The sequence below is a fragment of the Caenorhabditis briggsae genome (genome assembly GCF_000004555.2).
Source record: "Caenorhabditis briggsae complete genome, chrX, whole genome shotgun sequence".
In the NCBI taxonomy this organism is placed as follows: domain Eukaryota; kingdom Metazoa; phylum Nematoda; class Chromadorea; order Rhabditida; family Rhabditidae; genus Caenorhabditis; species Caenorhabditis briggsae.
The window spans coordinates 4590250-4609659 of NC_013491.2; the positions used below are offsets into that span (position 1 = coordinate 4590250).

The 19410-nt window shown below is 41.6% G+C and overlaps 5 protein-coding genes across 5 annotated transcripts; 4 read left to right on the top strand and 1 right to left on the bottom strand.

Moving 5' to 3' along the window:
- Positions 1–73: 73 nt before the first annotated feature.
- Positions 74–1582, bottom strand: CBG02161 (the record flags this gene model as incomplete). The annotated part of the gene is made up of 5 exons (XM_002643855.1): positions 74–233; positions 285–463; positions 512–1113; positions 1161–1293; positions 1538–1582. 5 exons carry the CDS (start codon positions 1580–1582, stop codon positions 74–76), a joined length of 1119 nt encoding a protein of 372 aa, XP_002643901.1.
- A 4472-nt stretch (positions 1583–6054) lies between these two features.
- CBG02162 lies at positions 6055–7564 on the top strand (the record flags this gene model as incomplete). The annotated part of the gene is made up of 5 exons (XM_002643856.1): positions 6055–6099; positions 6345–6477; positions 6525–7126; positions 7175–7353; positions 7405–7564. The coding sequence occupies 5 exons, from the start codon at positions 6055–6057 to the stop codon at positions 7562–7564; spliced, it is 1119 nt and encodes a 372-aa protein (XP_002643902.1).
- A 1137-nt stretch (positions 7565–8701) lies between these two features.
- Positions 8702–9034, top strand: CBG02163 (the record flags this gene model as incomplete). The annotated part of the gene is made up of 2 exons (XM_002643857.2): positions 8702–8823; positions 8875–9034. The coding sequence occupies 2 exons, from the start codon at positions 8702–8704 to the stop codon at positions 9032–9034; spliced, it is 282 nt and encodes a 93-aa protein (XP_002643903.2).
- Positions 9035–10013: 979 nt separating this feature from the next.
- On the top strand, positions 10014–10320 carry CBG02164 (the record flags this gene model as incomplete). The annotated part of the gene is made up of 3 exons (XM_002643858.1): positions 10014–10122; positions 10175–10233; positions 10282–10320. The coding sequence occupies 3 exons, from the start codon at positions 10014–10016 to the stop codon at positions 10318–10320; spliced, it is 207 nt and encodes a 68-aa protein (XP_002643904.1).
- A 7288-nt stretch (positions 10321–17608) lies between these two features.
- CBG02165 lies at positions 17609–18762 on the top strand (the record flags this gene model as incomplete). The annotated part of the gene is made up of 4 exons (XM_045239095.1): positions 17609–17666; positions 17714–18315; positions 18364–18542; positions 18603–18762. 4 exons carry the CDS (start codon positions 17609–17611, stop codon positions 18760–18762), a joined length of 999 nt encoding a protein of 332 aa, XP_045092043.1.
- Positions 18763–19410: the final 648 nt, after the last annotated feature.

Below are 19410 nucleotides of genomic sequence, written 5' to 3' on the forward strand. Positions count from 1 at the left end.
TTTGAAATAATGGGGGGGGGGACTGAAATTTAAAAAAATGGGAAAAGTTGGGAGACGAGCAGCGTCAGACACCTCAGAAGCACTTGCGGTGAACAATGGAAGGACCAGCCTCGTCGTATTCTTCCTTTGAAATCCACATCTCTTGAAAGCTGTCGAGAGATGCGAGAATAGATCCGCCCATCCAAACGGAATACTTGCGCTCCGGTGGCGCGATGATCTTGATCTTCATGGCTCTGAAAAAAATCCGTTCAGTAATGTTCAAGAGGCAACTAATGAGAACTTACGATGGGGCAAGAGCGGCGATTTCCTTTTGCATACGATCAGCAATTCCTGGGTACATCGTGGTTCCTCCGGAGAGAACGGTGTTGGCGAACAAGTCCTTGCGGATATCGATGTCACACTTCATGATCGAGTTGTAAGAAGTCTGATGGATTCCGGCGGACTCCATACCCAAGAAGGATGGCTGTAAAAATATCGATTGTCTGATTCTTGGGATATTGAATAAGCTTACCTGGAAGAGAGCCTCTGGGCAACGGAAGCGTTCGTTTCCGACAGTGATGACTTGTCCGTCAGGAAGCTCATAAGTCTGCTCAAGAGAGGAGGAAGAAGCAGCGGTGGCCATCTCCTGCTCGAAGTCGAGGGCGATGTAGCAGAGCTTCTCCTTGATGTCACGGACGATCTCACGCTCAGCGGTGGTGGTGAACGAGTAACCGCGTTCGGTGAGGATCTTCATGAGGTAATCTGTGAGGTCACGTCCGGCCAAATCGAGACGAAGAATGGCGTGTGGGAGAGCGTATCCCTCGTAGATTGGTACAGTGTGGCTGACGCCATCTCCAGAATCGAGAACGATACCGGTGGTACGTCCGGAAGAGTAGAGGGAGAGGACAGCTTGAATGGCAACGTACATGGCTGGAGTATTGAACGTTTCGAACATGATCTCGGTCATCTTTTCACGGTTGGCCTTTGGGTTGAGTGGTGCTTCGGTGAGAAGGACTGGATGCTCTTCTGGGGCAACACGAAGCTCGTTGTAGAAGGTGTGATGCCAGATCTTCTCCATATCATCCCAGTTGGTGACGATTCCGTGCTCAATCGGGTACTTGAGAGTGAGGATTCCTGAAAGTCAACGAATGAGAATAACATATTCGATTATAAACAATTACCTCTCTTGGATTGGGCCTCGTCTCCAACGTATGAGTCTTTCTTTCCCATCCCCACCATGATCCCACAATATTTCGGAGAACCGACGACGGATGGAAGCACTCCGCTCGGTGCATCGTCTCCTCCAAAGCCGGCCTGAAAGTTCATTGGTATCATTTCTCAGAATTTCTAAGTAGTTGGATAACGAAAAACCTGTATTAGAAAGGCCGGCCCATATAGTGTTCCGAGACATTTCCGAAAGGCCCTTCTATTGCAGGGGTTTTCAATTACAGGATCCGTTCTATTTTTCCAAACCACCATATTAAAGAAGACCCTTCTGATACAGGTCTCACGATATACAGCTTCAGATTTGGAAAATTTCTAAAAGTTCCAAACGCACCTTAGTCATCCCGCTTCCATTATCGATGACCACAGCTGCAATCATTGTAGATTTCGTTTCCTTTTGCTGAAATTCACTTTTGAAAAAATTAGGGTCGGGGTGATGGAAATTGGAAAAAGAGAAATATGAGCAGAGAGAAACTGACGACAACGAGCGACAATAAAGGACCGAATGACTAACTGGCTATCATCTATCTACAATCACATGCCTCACTGTTATGCATGGCCCGCCCCTTTTGAGGAGCGGGAGAGTAAGAGACGCCAGAAAAATCCATCGAATTTATTGAGTCATCAGAAATGGTCTCGAAGAGATTTTTTGTTGTTTACGGAATAACTGATCGAAAATCAAATCGTTCTGAATCAATCAACAAATTACAGTATACCTAGAGCAAAAAAATGCAAATTTTCGGGATATATCCTGATGCTTGGGCGTATCAAAAAGGGATCTCAGTTACTGTTATCAACCATGAATCGATTTCCAGAGGCCATTCCAGATGCTGATTGCGAATCTGCTTTTATATTTAAGAAAATTGTAGCTTAGAAAAGTTACGACTTGTCTTTGGAGTGGCCTCATACTAATGTTACGTATGGCAGGAAGGGGATGGTGGAAATGCGAAAGGACAAATTCTAGCAGAGAAAAACTGACGACAACAAGCGACGATACAGGACCGAATGAATAACTGCCTCTCGGCTATCTGCAATCACATGCTTTACTGTTATGCACGGACCGCCCAATGATAGAGGACGCAAGTGTGAGAGACGCAGATAAATCTTTTTTTTTCTTATTGAGTCATCAGAAATGATCTCGAAGAGAATTTTCGTTGTTTACGAAATAGCTGATCAAAAATCAAACCGTTCTGAATCAAACTACAAGTTACAGTACACATAGAGCAAAAATGCAATATTTTGAGATATATCTTGGTGCGTTATATCAAAAAGGTATCTCAGTTTCAGCGATCACCCATGATATCTGGGGCTCTTGACTACCAAAAATACCAAAAAAAAACCAAACCTCTAGGTTTTTAAGATGGCAGAAGCACTTTTGGATACTTCATAAGGGCGATAAAAGTTAGGGAACACAGGAATTGTTTACTGGGTTGATCAAAACAGTTTAACCCCTTTGATGAAAGCTTTCGGTTTTCCAGAGGACCATCTATATGAGGACTAATTCAAAACGCTATCTGGAGCGCGTTGAATTAGTCCTCATATAGATGGTCCTCTGGAAAACCGAAAAGGCGTCATTTCAGATACCTAATGGTTTTGTTTTCAGATTTTCGAAAAGTTCTAGTTGAAGAAAGTGGCAACTAGTTTTTGAGGTGGCTTTATACTAATGCAACGCACTGTAGGGATAGGGCTGGCAGAAATGGGAAAAAATTTAGAGCAAAAAGAAAAAAACAGGCGTGGACGAGCGAACATGCAGGACCGATTGACTAACTGGTTATCAGCTATCTACAATCCCATGCCTCACTGTTATGCACGGCCTACCGAACGATAGAGAGCGCAAGGGTGAGAGACGCAGATAAATCATTTTTTGAGTCATCAGAAATGGTCTCGAAGAGAATTTTCGTTGTTTACGAAATAGCTGATCGAAAATCAAACCGTTCTGAATGGAGCTCCAAACTACAGTATACCTAGAGCAAAAAAACTGCAAAATTTTGGGATATATCCTGGTTCGTTGGTGTATCAAAATGAGATCTCTGTTAGTTTCAGCTATCAACCATAATGTCTGCTATCAACAATGATGTCGGGGCTCTTGACTACCAAAACTACCAAGAATACCAAACCAAATACTCGCGAACATCTGGGGGGTTTTAGGTTTGCTGAAGCACTGTTGGATACCTTGTAACGGCGCGAAAATGTAGTGAATGTTTGCTGGATTGATTTCAAGACACTAGAAATTTTCCGATAGGACCCACCTATCCTCGAGCTGGCAAAAATACTGTTCAACAAAAACTGGCCTAAAACTCTTTCAGAGCATAGCCAACGCACCAAGACAAACTAATTTTGGGAAGTTATGACAAAAATGGTAACAGTCCGCTAAGATAATCATTTGCAATTCTATAATAGGTTTGGATTTCTAAATAGTTGTAGTTCAAAAAAGTTACAACTAGTTTTTGGAGAGGTCTCATACTAATTTTTTACATACGGTAGGAAGTGGATGGGGAACATAAGAAAAAGAAACAATTTTGAGCAGAGAAAACAGGGGAAGGAGAGTGAAAATACAGGACCGAATGACTAACTGTCTATCAGCTATCCATAATCACATGCCTCACTTTTATGCATGCCCCGCCCAATAGAAGACATCGTAAGGATGAGAGACGCCAGAGAAATCTTTTTTGTTCGATTTTTGAGTCATCAGAAATAGACTTGAGAAGAATTTTGGCTGTTTACGAAATAGCTGATCAAAAATCAATGTTTTCTGAATCAAACTACGAATTACAGTATATCTAGATCAAAAATGCAACATTTTGGGATGTATCCTGTTCCGTGTTTTTAATAGTACAATTTAAAAGACATGAAACATATTTTAGAAGCTGAAAAGCGGGAACATTTTGAGCCAATCAAACTCTCCTGACACGAATTTGAAACAAAAACTCACTGAAGGTTGATGAGTTTCCGCAGATTTGAAAACTATTTTTGCTGTCCAAAATCTGATTTAACTGTCCCATGTTCCAGACGAATGCGGTTGTGGGTAGTGTGAAGAAGTACACCTTGAACCAGTTAAAGTTATATTCTTCGATCTGTCCTTATTTATCCCGGATTCGAGACAGTGGCGGTAGCAGCTCCGGTCAATATTTCAAGTTGAATTTTTCCAGTTTCTGTAAAAATATGATGTCTACCAGATATGTTGGAAAACTGGACTACCTGAGACGCAGATTTCCAGGAGTAGCCATAAATTTGCTGTGAAATTGGAACAAAGCTATCTCCGCATGTGTGAATTGTAGGTTCTTCACATCGAAAAATCGACCGACTTCTTCAGATCTTCTCAGTGGCGTGGAAGTTCGTAGAGAGACGGAGTTCTAAAGCAATTTCAGTTCCGTTGTCCAGGCAAATCAAATGCTCGAGGTTCTGTAAGTTCAGAAATTGAAAACACGCAGGTCTTGAGCAAGTTCTTAATATTTACATTTTTCACCGGAACCAAAAGGAAATGCAACTATAAACTTCTTAAACATAAAAAGTACCAAAGACCGAGCGATGCAAATTTTGACAATCCAAAATAAAAAGTTTCAGATAAATTATTGTTTTGAACGGCATTTGTCATTTCTCCCTTTCATTAGAAATGTTAAATATTCCTATTGAACGTCATTCCTAGCATTCTTGTTCTGCGCTGCTCATAAAATTTGATCTTTCCCGAATATCCTGTTTTCGAGTGATGGTAATTTCAAAAATCCGGAACCCAGAAGGAAACCAAAAGGTGCGATCAATGGAATACGGTTGTCCGAGCAATCGTTGATTTGTTCAATTCGAAAACACTGTTTCAGCATCATCCAACCAATCCAAACAGAAGCGGAGTTTTCAAGCAATTTGCCAGCATCTCCCTCTGTGGTCTTCATCAAAAACGGTTGTTCCTGGAAATGGTAGCTGAAATTTATCGAATACATTTACTAGTTATCATTCACTTCCCATGACAAATGACCGATAGTTTGTTTACAGGGTGCATTACTTCTTGCTGTAGCTGTACTGTAACTTGTAGTTTGATTCAGAACGGTTTGATTTTTGATCGGCTATTTCGTAAACAACGAAAATTCTCTTCGAGACCATTTCTGATGACTCAAAAAGAAAAAAAGCTTTCTCTGCGTCTCTCACACTTGCGTCCTCTATCATTGGGCGGTCCGTGCTTAACAGTAAAGCATGTGATTGCAGATAGCCGAGAGGCAGTTATTCATTCGGTCCTGTATCGTCGCTTGTTGTCGTCAGTTTTTCTCTGCTCAGAATTTGTCCTTTCGCATTTCCACCATCCCCTTCCTGCAATACGTAACAATAGTATGAGGCCACTCCAAAGACAAGTCGTAACTTTTCTAAGCTACAATTTTCCTAAATATAAAAGCAGATTCGCAATCAGCATCTGGAATGGCCTCTGGAAATCGATTCATGGTTGATAACAGTAACTGAGATCCCTTTTTGATACGCCCAAGCATCAGGATATATCCCGAAAATTTGCATTTTTTTGCTCTAGGTATACTGTAATTTGTTGATTGATTCATAACGATTTGATTTTCGATCAGTTATTCCGTAAACAACAAAAAATCTCTTCGAGACCATTTCTGATGACTCAATGAATTCGATGGATTTTTCTGGCATTTCTCACTCTCCCGCTCCTCAAAATGGGCGGGGCAAGCATAACAGTGAGGCATGTGATTGTGGATAGCTGAAAGACAGTTAGTCATTCGGCCCTGTATTTCCGCTTGCTGTCACATGTTTTTCTCTGCTCTTATATCTCTTTTTCCATTTTCCATCACCCCGTTCCTAATATTTCTTTCAAAAGTTGGATTTCAGCAAAAGGAAACGAAATCTACAATGATTGCAGCTGTGGTCATCGATAATGGAAGCGGGATGACTAAGGTGCGTTTGGAACTTTTAGAAATTTTCCAAATCTGAAGCTGTATATCGTGAGACCTGTATCAGAAGGGTCTTCTTTAATATAGTGGTTTGGAAAAATAGAACGGATCCTGTAATTGAAAACCCCCTGCAATAGAAGGGCCTTTCGGAAATGTCTCGGAACACTATATGGGCCGGCCTTTCTAATACAGGTTTTTCGTTATCCAACTACTTAGAAATTCTGAGAAATGATACCAATGAACTTTCAGGCCGGCTTCGGTGGAGACGATGCACCGAGCGGAGTGCTTCCATCCGTCGTCGGTTCTCCGAAATATTGTGGGATCATGGTGGGGATGGGAAAGAAAGACTCATACGTTGGAGACGAGGCCCAATCCAAGAGAGGTAATTGTTTATAATCGAATATGTTATTCTCATTCATTGACTTTCAGGAATCCTCACTCTCAAGTACCCGATTGAGCACGGAATCGTCACCAACTGGGATGATATGGAGAAGATCTGGCATCACACCTTCTACAACGAGCTTCGTGTTGCCCCAGAAGAGCATCCAGTCCTTCTCACCGAAGCACCACTCAACCCAAAGGCCAACCGTGAAAAGATGACCGAGATCATGTTCGAAACGTTCAATACTCCAGCCATGTACGTTGCCATTCAAGCTGTCCTCTCCCTCTACTCTTCCGGACGTACCACCGGTATCGTTCTCGATTCTGGAGATGGCGTCAGCCACACTGTACCAATCTACGAGGGATACGCTCTCCCACACGCCATTCTTCGTCTCGATTTGGCCGGACGTGACCTCACAGATTACCTCATGAAGATCCTCACCGAACGCGGTTACTCGTTCACCACCACGGCTGAGCGTGAGATCGTCCGTGACATCAAGGAGAAGCTCTGCTACATCGCCCTCGACTTCGAGCAGGAGATGGTAACCGCTGCTTCTTCCTCCTCTCTTGAGCAGACTTATGAGCTTCCTGACGGACAAGTCATCACTGTCGGAAACGAACGCTTCCGTTGCCCAGAGGCTCTCTTCCAGGTAAGCTTATTCAATATCCCAAGCATCAGACAATCGATATTTTTACAGCCATCCTTCTTGGGTATGGAGTCCGCCGGAATCCATCAGACTTCTTACAACTCTATCATGAAGTGTGACATCGATATCCGCAAGGACTTGTTCGCCAACACCGTTCTCTCCGGAGGAACCACGATGTACCCAGGAATTGCTGATCGTATGCAGAAGGAAATCGCCGCTCTTGCCCCATCGTAAGTTCTCATTAGTTGCCTCTTGAACATTACTGAACGGATTTTTTTCAGAGCCATGAAGATCAAGATCATCGCGCCACCGGAGCGCAAGTATTCCGTTTGGATGGGCGGATCTATTCTCGCATCTCTCGACAGCTTTCAAGAGATGTGGATTTCAAAGGAAGAATACGACGAGGCTGGTCCTTCCATTGTTCACCGCAAGTGCTTCTGAGGTGTCTGACGCTGCTCGTCTCCCAACTTTTCCCATGTTTTTAAATTTCAGTCCCCCCCCCCCCCATTATTTCAAAAAGACCCCGTAATTGTTTATGCATATCATTCATTTTTATTTCATAAACTTTCTCACTGTTGTAATAAAGATAAATAACGCTCACAAACATTCAATATTTCAGAAAACATTGAAAAAAATCTCAAAGGAAACAATTCTCTCATAGGCAAAAAAAGTCCTTCGCTGATACCGTTCTTCGCTGGTATCTTTCTTGCCAATCAAATTCAAATACGCGCCAAAAAGTTCCGCAAACACCTGGAGTACTTTTTGCGTACCCCGCCGCCAAGTTCGAATTAGATGATGTTTTTTCCTTCCTCGATGTCATTCTACGTCTCCCGTTTATGTTTCTTTCAATTTTTCTTACCAAAATACCTCCCATTATTTTGTTCTAGCATCCAACATGCTCAGCATTTCTTGATCAGTATTTATTTTCATTAAAATCGCTTTTTTGAGATTCGGACGAAAATTCATGCCTTACCGATCGAGATTATGCTATTGTGTAAGGTGCGTGTTTCTCTCTTTGTCCCAATAGACGGATGAGAAGGGCCATATACGCAGACGAGCTCGTCCGCCAGACACATGACCCTTCACTGTGCGCATCGATTGGCAACCAGCTACGATGGACACAATTGGCCCGCTCGGATGTTTCCGATGACAACGATACCAACAACGTAAGTGCTCAAATATCCATTTTTGTTTCTCTATCTTTATGTACCATTTCCAGAAAAGAAAATTGATTTCTCACATTATCAGAGACAAAAACTGAAGAAAATATGCCGGAAGTGATGCGGATCGTGTATTAGAACCGGCAAGTTCATGTGGCTTCTTTGTTGAACAGAATTAAAAGACAGATAGCGCTCTATCCATGCTCGTCGAACAAACGCTAAAGGGCAACCGAAGAATTACGACAAAGATGGCACCTGAGTGGCTTAACCTGTTGAACAAATCAACGATTGCTCGGAAAACCGTATTCCATTGATCGAACCTTTTGGATTCCTTCTGGGTTCCGGATTTTTGAAATTACCATCACTCGAAAACAGGATATTCGGGAAAGATCAAATTCAGACTTCTTACAACTCTATCATGAAGTGTGACATCGATATCCGCAAGGACTTGTTCGCCAACACCGTTCTCTCCGGGGGAACCACCATGTACCCAGGAATTGCTGATCGCATGCAGAAGGAAATCGCCGCTCTTGCCCCATCGTAAGTTCTCATTAGTTGCCTCTTGAACATTACTGAATGGATTTTTTTCAGAGCCATGAAGATCAAGATCATCGCGCCACCGGAGCGCAAGTATTCCGTTTGGATGGGCGGATCTATTCTCGCATCTCTCGACAGCTTCCAAGAGATGTGGATTTCAAAGGAAGAATACGACGAGTCTGGTTCTTCCATTGTTCACCGCAAGTGCTTCTGAGGTGTCTGACGCTGCTCGTATCCAAACTTTTCCCATTCTTTAAATTTCAGTCCCCCCCCCCCATTATTTCAAAAAGACCCCGTAATTGTGCATGCATTTCATTCATTTTTATTTCATACACATTCTCACTGTTGTAATCAAGATGAATAAATCTCGCAAAGATTCGATATTTAAAAAAAAGAAATTAAAAAGGATCTCATATACAAAAAATTGAACGCATTGTCCTTAGCCGATACCTTTTCAAATATCATTTTAGAAAACTAGTTAGGATTCGGTGAAGAAGAAGGATGGTGGTGAAGAGGGATAGCTGTAACTGACTAGGGTTAGGTTCGATCCCTCCCTCCTCGATTTGTTTTTTTGTTTTTTTTCTGATCTCTCTGAAAATGTCAAAAGGTGTCAAAATCTTTTAAAAATTTTTTTGTTCTGATTTTGAAAAAAATACATTCATTTTCGACTTTTTTCGAAAAATCAAATTTCAAATTGATTTCAATCCAGAAAAAATTTAATTTAATTTAATTTGTTTATTGATCAGGTGAATAAAACATTAGAGGGCAGGACATGAAAGACTCAGAAAAAATGACTCAGAAAAAAAAATCTCTCATCAGTGTCTTGCTCATCGAAGATCCGTCTGTGATTTCTCTCCTATTTTTTAGTATTGAAAAATGATGTTTCCAGCAAATAAGTAATATGATTTCGGTTCAGGAGCATTTACCCAAATCCCGCCTTCTTTATGAAAATAAAATATTCAAAAGCATGTACTTTTTTTTCCCTCTCGTTTCCCTAACAGCTTCACGAACCCTCTCTTTTCCGCGTTTACTCTAAGTTATTGTTAACACAAGTTACCTTGACAACCGCAGCTAGCGGGCAACAACCCATTGATTACTCAAAGCCCCTCCGCATTTGCCTCAATTCAAAACTTCTTTCATTCACCCAACTATATATATTCACTTCTCTTCTCATCGCTTTGACTGATTTAACGATGGCGGACCAAGAGCTTCGCAGACGTCGTGTTGGACAAGAAGCAACGGAAATCCGGAAGAAACATCGAGCCGAGCGCATCTACAAAATCGAAAAGAAAACAGAGCCTAGTGAGTTCTCAAATATTTGGTAAAAATTCAAGAAGACATATTCTAATTTCAGTGAGCTGGACTTGCTGGGCACTCATCGTTTTCTCATTCATCGGAATCATCTTGTTTCTGGTGAGAATAATATAGAAATAGGTCTGTAAGACATTTCCGCGTTTTCAGATTGAAGCTTCAGCGGATTCAAGCGCATCAAAAAATTGATCTAGACAACATACCAGTACCTTTGTTATAATTCATTGCGGAAACATAACATTTGATAAAAATTAATGGTGGTTATATTTTAAATGAATTCTGACATTACTTGTTTCTAACCTACATTCTATGCAAAAAGTATTGTGGTGAATTTTTCTCTACTGAGAAACAATGATTTCACACATGGCATCTGTGTATTTTTCAAATGCTGTCAACCAATTCGACTGGATTTGCTGAAAATAGAGAATAACAGTGAACGTTGATCATTTGTTGTGCACGTTAATCATTCGTTAACACTTACGTACATGAATGCTGACAAACCAAACAAGAATGTGAAAACTCGCTGAAAGAAGAAAGCTGAGCAAGCCCGAGGGGGCAAGTGATGGGCCAAAAGAAGAATAAGGAAAAAAAGACAAAAATAATTATCTTCTCTGACTCACTCTCCACGTCACATGTACCCGACTCTTGGAAACGCGCAGTAGTCGTTCCCATACCAAAAAAGGGTTCTCCTTCATCGCCCGAAAACAATCGCCCCATTTCGCTTAGTGACCCATTCGCTCGAATTTTCGAACGATTGGTATGTGATCGCATCAAATGGGAATTCCTCTCTCAAATTCTCTGCTCACATCAACAAAATCACATCTTTAGCTCTTCTCCGTTTCAAACAACTCTTAAAGTCATTTAGATCTGAGTCTCCAGAATTCTACATTCATCTTTTCAAATGTTATGTTCTCCCGATTCTTGAATATTGTTCTGTAGTTTATTCCCCTCCGCCTTCTTCTCGCCTTGCTCTAAAACTAGAATCTCCCTTAAGATTTTTAAGAATTAGTTGAATTAGTTGAGCTTTTAGCCTACGATGTCAAATGGAGAACATATTGAGGATAGAGAGACGATCAGAATAGGTACTGTACTGGATATTACAACGCTGGAAAATACACTTAGAGAAAAATCTTAAGGGAGATTCTAGTTTTAGAGCAAGGCGAGAAGAAGGCGGAGGGGAATAAACTACAGAACAATATTCAAGAATCGGGAGAACATAACATTTGAAAAGATGAATGTAGAATTCTGGAGACTTAGATCTAAATGACTTTAAGATTTGTTTGGAACGGAGAAGAGCTAAAGAGGTGATTTTGTTGATGTGAGCAGAGAATTTGAGAAAGGAATCAGTAATGAGTCCCATGTCCCGGACGGAGGAGGAGGGAGTAAGTGTGACACCCGCAATATTGAGAGGATGGGAAGAATTATGGGAACCTAGGCGAAGAAGGGCAGTTTTAGAGTGGGCAAGAGGGAGAGGTTGGCGGTAGCCCAATTTACAACCATGTTGATACCAGTTTGAAGGGCGATTGGGTCATGAGAATACAATTTGATATCATCAGCAAAGGCGGCAAGGTGAAAAGGGGATTTGTTCAAGTTCTAAGAGCAGATCATTGATGAAGATGAGAAATAGTAAGGGACCGGAGACTGATCCTTGAGGAACACCAGAGGGAATGACAGAGGAAGGGGGTCCAATAAAATCATAGATTTTGACAGAGAACGTTCGACCAGAGAGAAACGAGGAGAACCAAGCTACGTAAGATTTAGGGACTCCAAAGCTAGCAAGTTTCTGGATGAGAAGTTGATGATGTACCTGGTCGAAAGCTTTGCGGAAATCGAAAAAGACGACGTCTAGTGTATTGTATTTCAAAAGAGTAGCTTTATTATTTTAAAAAAGATTGAACTAGAGAGGTGGTGCAGGATCTGTAGGAGAGAAAACCATGTTGAAGACTACTGAATTGATGAAGGAATTCCCATTTGATGCGATCACATACCAATCGTTCGAAAATTCGAGCGAATGGGTCAGTAAGCGAAATGGGGCGATAGTTTTCGGGCGATGAAGGAGAACCCTTTTTTGGTATGGGAACGACTACTGCGTGTTTCCAAGAGTCGGGTACATGTGACGTGGAGAGTGAGTCGGAGAAGATAATCGATAAAGGTAATGCTAGAGTGGTGGCGCATTTTTTAATGATAAAGTAATTGGCCGAATGGGGAGAATAGCCACAACGAGGCGGGAGTTTGCGAAGAAGCTTTTCAATTATCCAGGGATCGAAGATTTCAAGGTCAGAGCCAGAAAAAGGAAGGTGCTGATGACTTATTGCGAGAGTGATGGATGCGGATGAAGTGAGATGATTATAATTAGAAGAGAATGTTTTGGTGAAAAGGGTGGATTTTTCGCGTTCAGAGGTTATAAGACAGCCGTTAGCAGAAAGAGGTGGGACTTTAGGTGAAGATCTAATTCAACTTTTAATGAGGGCGCGGGCAGCACGACAGTGTGGGGCTGAGAGGATTCAGAATTCGTCACTTACCATTTTCTTATTGATTGTTCGAGTGAGAGATTTGACACGAGTTCGAACATGGAGAATTTTCCTGGGGGCCGTAGTTGGAGTTTTAAGAAGCTTGGAGTAGAGGTGCCTTGCCCGTTTAAGCTTTCGAAATGGTAGAGAAAAGGGTTTGGATTTGGGTGAATTTCCTATGTTCACTAACATTTTAGCGCTTTTGTGAAGTATCCAGTAGTGCTTCAGTGATCCTTGAAACCCCGGTAAGCTGGTGGCTTGGTGACTCCTATACTGTCTGTCGGGTGCGGAAAAGATGGAGCTTCAGGTCGATTCTTGTTGAGCCGGCTGAATTGTCGTCTGGCATTTTTGGTATTTTTGGTAGTCAAGAACCCCTCAGATCATGGTTGATAGCTGAAACTGAGATCCTGTTTTGATAGGCCCAAGGACCAGGATATGTCCTAAAAATTAGCATTTTTGCTAATAGATACATATACTGTAATTTCGAACACCAATCAGAACGGTTTGATCTTTGATCAGCTATTTCGTAAACAACAAAAAAAATTTCCTCGAAACCATTTCTGATGACTCAAAATCTTCTTGATGGATTTCTCTGCCGCCTCTCACTCCTGCGCAATCTATCATTGGGCGGGGCTGGCATAACAGTAAAGCATTAGGTTGTCGATAGTCAGTTAGTCGTTCGGCCCTGTATCGTCGTTCGTTTTCATCCGTTTTTGAAAAACAGAATCCTATTTAGTATCTGAAATGACGCCTAGGAAATGTGTTTAGTAAGCTGATTTATAAAACTGTTTATCATAACAGAGTCCTTGAGAGTACATCAGTTTTTGTAGTCAAAACCCCTTGGCGTCATGATTGATATCTAACACTGAGATCCCTTTTTAGTTCATTCAGGCATTGGGATCTATTCGAAAATTTGCTAGTTTTTTTCGTGGATTTACTGAAGATTGAAACTCAGTTCAGAAGGACTCGAACGAAAACACTCCCTAAAACATGTCGTAACTTTTTTGAACTTTAATTTTCCTGAAATCTAAAAGCTGAATCGTAATCAGCACCTGAAATGGCTTCTGGGAAACAATTCAAGCTCTATTGGACAGATTTGATTTTTGATCAGCTATTTCGTAAACAACGAAAATTCTCTTCGAGACCATTTCTGATGACTCAAAAAAATTGATGGATTTCCGGCGTCTCTCACCCGTTCGCTCTCTTTCGTTGGGCGGGGCGTGCATAAGCGAGGCATGTGACTGTAGATAGCTAAAAGCCAGTTAGTCATTCGATCCAGTATCGTCTCTCGTCGTCGCTTGTGTTTCTCTGCTCATAATTTTTCTTCCCATTTTCACCATCCCCTTCCGTACGTAACATAAGTATGAAGTCATCCAAAGAACTTTTGATCATTTACGTTTCAATTCGGATGCGCTCGAGATGGCGTTTTAGGTTAGATTTTGTTGAGCCGTATTTTCGCCAGCTCGAGAATAGACTCTTATAAGTGAATTTCTAGTCTGTTGAAATAAATCGGTGAATGATTTTCTATGTCCACTAACATTTCACACCCTTATAAAGTATCAAACAGTGCTTCATCGACCCTTTGAACCACAGAGATCGCGAGTACATGATCTGGTTGTTTTGGTAGTCAAGAGCTCCAGACATCATGGTTAATAGCTGAAACGGATACCCCTTTTAGATACGCCCCCACACGCCAGGAGATACCCCAAAAATTAGTGTTTCTTTGCTCTGGATATACTGTAGTTTCAAACTCCATTCAGAACGGTTTTATGTTTGATCAGCTATTTCGTAAACAACAAAAATTATCTTCAAGACTATTTCTGATGACTCAATATATTTCGATGGATTTCCGGCGTCTCTCACTTTTGCGTTCTATTTCGTTGGGCGGGGCGTGCATTAGCTTGACATATGATTGTAGATAGCCGATAGGCAGTTAGAGATTCGGTCCTACTTCCGCTCGTCGTTGCCTGTTTTTATCTGCTCAAAGTTTTGCCTTCTCCCCATTCCCCATCCACCAGAGTCCGAGATCCGAAATCTACTAGAGCTTATCACCTTTTAGTAAGTTTTAGTTTCAAGTTCTTTACAGAGAGGTATGATTAGGTCAGGTTGTTCCCAATTAGTTTCTGGCATTTCTTCATTGTTCTTCAGTCTTCTGAGTATCCCCACGTAGCAGCATATCTCCCGAACATCGTCATTTTTGTTCTAGGTATACTGTAGTATGTAGCTCCATTCAGAACGGTTTGATTTTTGATCAGCTATTTCGTAAACAACAAAAAATTCTTTTGGAGACCATTTCTGATGACTCAAAAAGAAAAAAAAGAGTTCTCTGCGTCTTTCACCCTTTCGCAATCTATCGTTGGGCGGGGCATGCATAACAGTAAGGCATGTGATTGTAGATAGCTGATAGACAGTTAGTCATTCGGTCATGTATTTTCGTTAGTCGTCGCCTGTTTTTCTCTGCTCAAAATTTTTCTTTTTCTCTATTTCACCATCCACTTTATACCGTCTGTAGCATGAGTATAAAGCCACTCCAAAACTGATTGTAACTTTTTAAAACTAAAACTTTTTGAATATCCAAAACTAGAATTGTAGATCATAATATTAACGGACTGTTACCATTTTCGTCATAACTTCCTAAAATTAGCTCGTCTCCGTCCGTCGGCTATGCTCTGATGGAATTTCAGGTCAGTTTTTGTTAAGCCGTATGAATTGTCAGCTGGTGGCTTGGTGGCTCCTATTAAGTGATTTCTACTGTCTTGAAATCATTCCAGAAAATATTTTCTACGCCCATTAACATTTTAGCGCCTTTATGAAACATCCAGATGACCATTTCCGATGACTCAATACATTTCGATGGATTTCCCGCGTCTCTCATCCTTGCGCTCTCTACCTTTGGGCGGGCCATGCATAACAGTGAGGCATGTGATTGCAGATAGCTGAAAGCCTATTAGTCATTTAGCCCTGTATCGTCGCTTGTTGTCGTCAGTTTTTCTATGCTAATAATTTCTGCTCATCCCCTTCCTACCGTACGTAACATAAGTTTGATGCACCCTCGCATCAGGATAAATCCAAAAAGTTCGCATTTTTCTTGGACGTATACTATAGTTTCGAACACCATTCAGGCATGGGATTGTCAATAGCAGATAGGTAGTTAGTCATTCGGTCCTGTATGTTCTCTCGTCCACACCTGTTTTTTCTCTCTGCTATTAGATTTTTCCCATTCCCACCACCCCCATTTCTAGAGTGCGTAGTATTAGTATAAAGCCACCCCAGAAACTAGTCGTAACTTTTTGAACTATAACATTTTTAAAATCTAAAAGAGAATCTTACTCAGCATCTGAAATGGCTCTGGAAAATAATTTAGGTGACATGTTTCATGAAACTGACCAAACGACCGAACAGAAACCCAGTATATCATAACAGAATTTTCGTATCCAAATTGGTAGTTTTGGTAGTCAGACATCATGGTTGGTAACTGTAACTGTAATCCCTTTTCGGTACACTTGCGCATTTAGGTATATCCCAATAGTTTGCATTTTTCCTCTAGGTATACTGTAGTTTGAAGCTTTATTCAGAACGATTTGGTTTTTGATCTGCTATTTCGTAAACAACAAAAAAACTCTTCAAGACCATTTCCGATGACTCAATAAATTTCGATAGATTTCCTGCGTCTCTCACCCTTGCAATCTCTATCGTTGGGCGGGGCGTCCATAACAGGGAGGCATGTGATTGTAGAAAGCCGATAGCCAGTTAGTCATTCAGTTCTGTATCGTCGCTCGCGGCCGCCAGGCTTTCTCTGCTCAATATTTTTCTTTTTCTCATTTTTACCATCCACTTCCTACCGTATGTAACATTAGTGTAGCGCCACTCTAAAAACAAGGTGTAACTATTTTGAACTAAACGGAAATTCTGAACTAGAATTGTAGATTATGGTCTTAGTGAACTGTTACCATTTTTGTCCTAACTTCCCAAAGTTGGCTTGCCTCGGTCTATGAAATCATTTCATAAAACATTTCCTATGTTCACTAACATTAAAGTATCCAACAGTGCTTCAGCAATCTGTAAAAAACTCAGAGATTGCGAATACATGGTTTGGTAATTCTGGTAGTCAAATGCCCCATACATTTTGGTTAATAGCTTAAAGGTGGGGGGGACAGGAGATTTTTCGTGGGATTTTTGTAGATAGGGTAAGCATTATACCGTGACGGTGTACAACGCTTAATGTCACTCTGCGTACAGCGGTCGTCTTCGCCTTTATGTATGCAATCGGGAGCCGGCTGCCTATTTGCCCGCGTGGCCCAGTCGGTAGCGGCGCCGCACCCTCAATCCTCGCCCCCACAAGTTCAACTCCTCGAGTGGCATATTTAAACGGAATTTCGATAACATTATTTTTTCATGTCTCCCTACCTTTAAACTGGGATCAGTTTTTGATACGCCCACGCATCAGAATATATCCCAAAAATTAGTGTTTTTGTGCTGAGTATACTGTAGTTCGTAGTTTGAATCAGAACGAGTTGATTTTTGATCAGCTATTTCGTAAACGAAAAAAATTGTCTTTGAGACCATTTCTGATGACTCAAAACATTCTCGATGGATTTTTCTGCCGCCTCTCACTCCTGCACAATCTATCGTTGGGCGGGGCTTGTAACAGTGAGGCATGACGTTGTCGATAGCTGATAGCCAGTTAGTCATTCGCCCCTGTTGTCGCTCGTTGTCGCCCGTTTTCTCATGCTCTCAATTTTTTCCTATTCTCACCACCCCCATCTCTACAGTTCGTAAAATTTGTATGAAGCCACTCTTACTTGCAGGCACCGTTCCCCCGTATCTAATAAATCATGTGCGACGACAACGTTGTCGCTCTTGTTGTAGACAATGGATCCTGAACGTGCCAACCCTGTTTTGCCGGAGACGATGCTCCAAGCGCCGTGTTCCCATCCATCGTTGGAAGACCACGTCATCAAGGAGTCATGGTCGGTATGGGACAGAAGGACTCGTACGTCGGAGACGAGGCCCAATCCAAGAGAGGTAACTATTTTTAAACGAAGACTTTATTTTCCTTAATTCTTTTTCAGGTATCCTAACTCTCAAGTACCCAATCGAGCACGGAATCGTCACCAACTGGAATGATATGGAGAAGATCTGGCATCACACCTTCTACAACGAGCTTCGTGTTGCCCCAGAAGAGCATCCAGTCCTCCTCACCGAAGCACCACTCAACCCAAAGGCTAATCGTGAAAAGATGACCGAAATCATGTTCCAAACGTTCAACACCCCAGCCATGTACGTCGCAATTCAAGCTGTCCTGTCACTCTACTCTTCCGGACGTACCACCGGTATCGTTCTCGATTCTGGAGATGGTATCACCCACACTGTCCCAATCTACGAGGGATATGCTCTCCCACACGCTATCCACCGTCTCGATTTGGCCGGACGTGATCTCACTGATTACCTCATGAAGATCCTCACTGAACGAGGTTACTCTTTCACCACCACCGCCGAGCGTGAGATCGTCCGTGACATCAAGGAAAAGCTTTGCTACGTCGCCCTCAACTTCGAGCAGGAGATGATCACCGCTGCTTCTTCCTCCTCTCTTGAGAAGTCCTACGAGCTTCCTGACGGACAAGTCATCACCGTCGGAAATGAGCGCTTCCGCTGCCCAGAGGCTCTTTTCCAGGTAAGCTTTTTCAATATCCAAAACATGAGACAATCGATATTTTTACAGCCATCCTTCTTGGGTATGGAGTCCGCCGGAATCCACCAGACTTCTTACAATTCGATCATGAAGTGCGACATCGATATCCGCAAGGACTTATTCGCCAACACCGTTCTCTCCGGAGGAACCACCATGTACCCAGGGATTGCTGATCGCATGCAGAAGGAAATCGCCGCTCTTGCCCCATCGTAAGTTCTCAGTAGCTGCCACTTGATTTTTTTTCATTACTAAACGGATTTGTTTTTTAGAGCCATGAAGATCAAGATCATCGCCCCACCGGAGCGCAAATATTCCGTCTGGATGGGAGGATCTATCCTCGCCTCGCTCTCCAGCTTCCAAGAGATGTGGATCTCCAAGGAAGAATACAATGATTCCGGACCTTCTATTGTTCATCGCAAGTGTTTCTAAAGTGCCAAAACGTTGGATGATTTTTGTCTCCTATTCTTGTCAACATTCCTCATACTTTTTCCCTCCCCTAATGCTTCCAAAAAACTTCATTTTTTAATACAATTTGTAAATTTTAAATTTATCGATTTTTTCAATTTTGTAATAAAGATGAAAAAATCTCGCAAACATTCGATATTTCAGAAAAGATAATAAATAAGATCTTATATACAAAACACTGAACGCAAAGTCCTTTGCTGACACTTTCTTGCCAATCAAATTCAAATACCATGTCAGAACCTATATCTGAAATTGACTGATCGAAATCAGATTTTAATTTGAAATTCAAAAACAAGTTTATCATATCAGCATTTATTAGTATCGTAAGAATCAAGGAAGAGTACAAAAGAGCCAAACTTTTGGATCATAGAAAATGGGAATTCTTCTTGTGAAGATGTTTTCGGAACCTCTGAATTTCAAAACCAGCTCGTCGTCGCCTGGAGCGTGAGAGTCAAATTTGCAGATAAAATGCCTATAAGATGCATTACTTTATGATAATCCCACTTTAGAAATTAAAGGCTAAGAACCTCAAAGAACTAACTAAATGAATCCAAACAAATTGTTGGCATTCTCATCCTGATTTCCTACAGTCAAAAGTCCCAGGCCTCATGT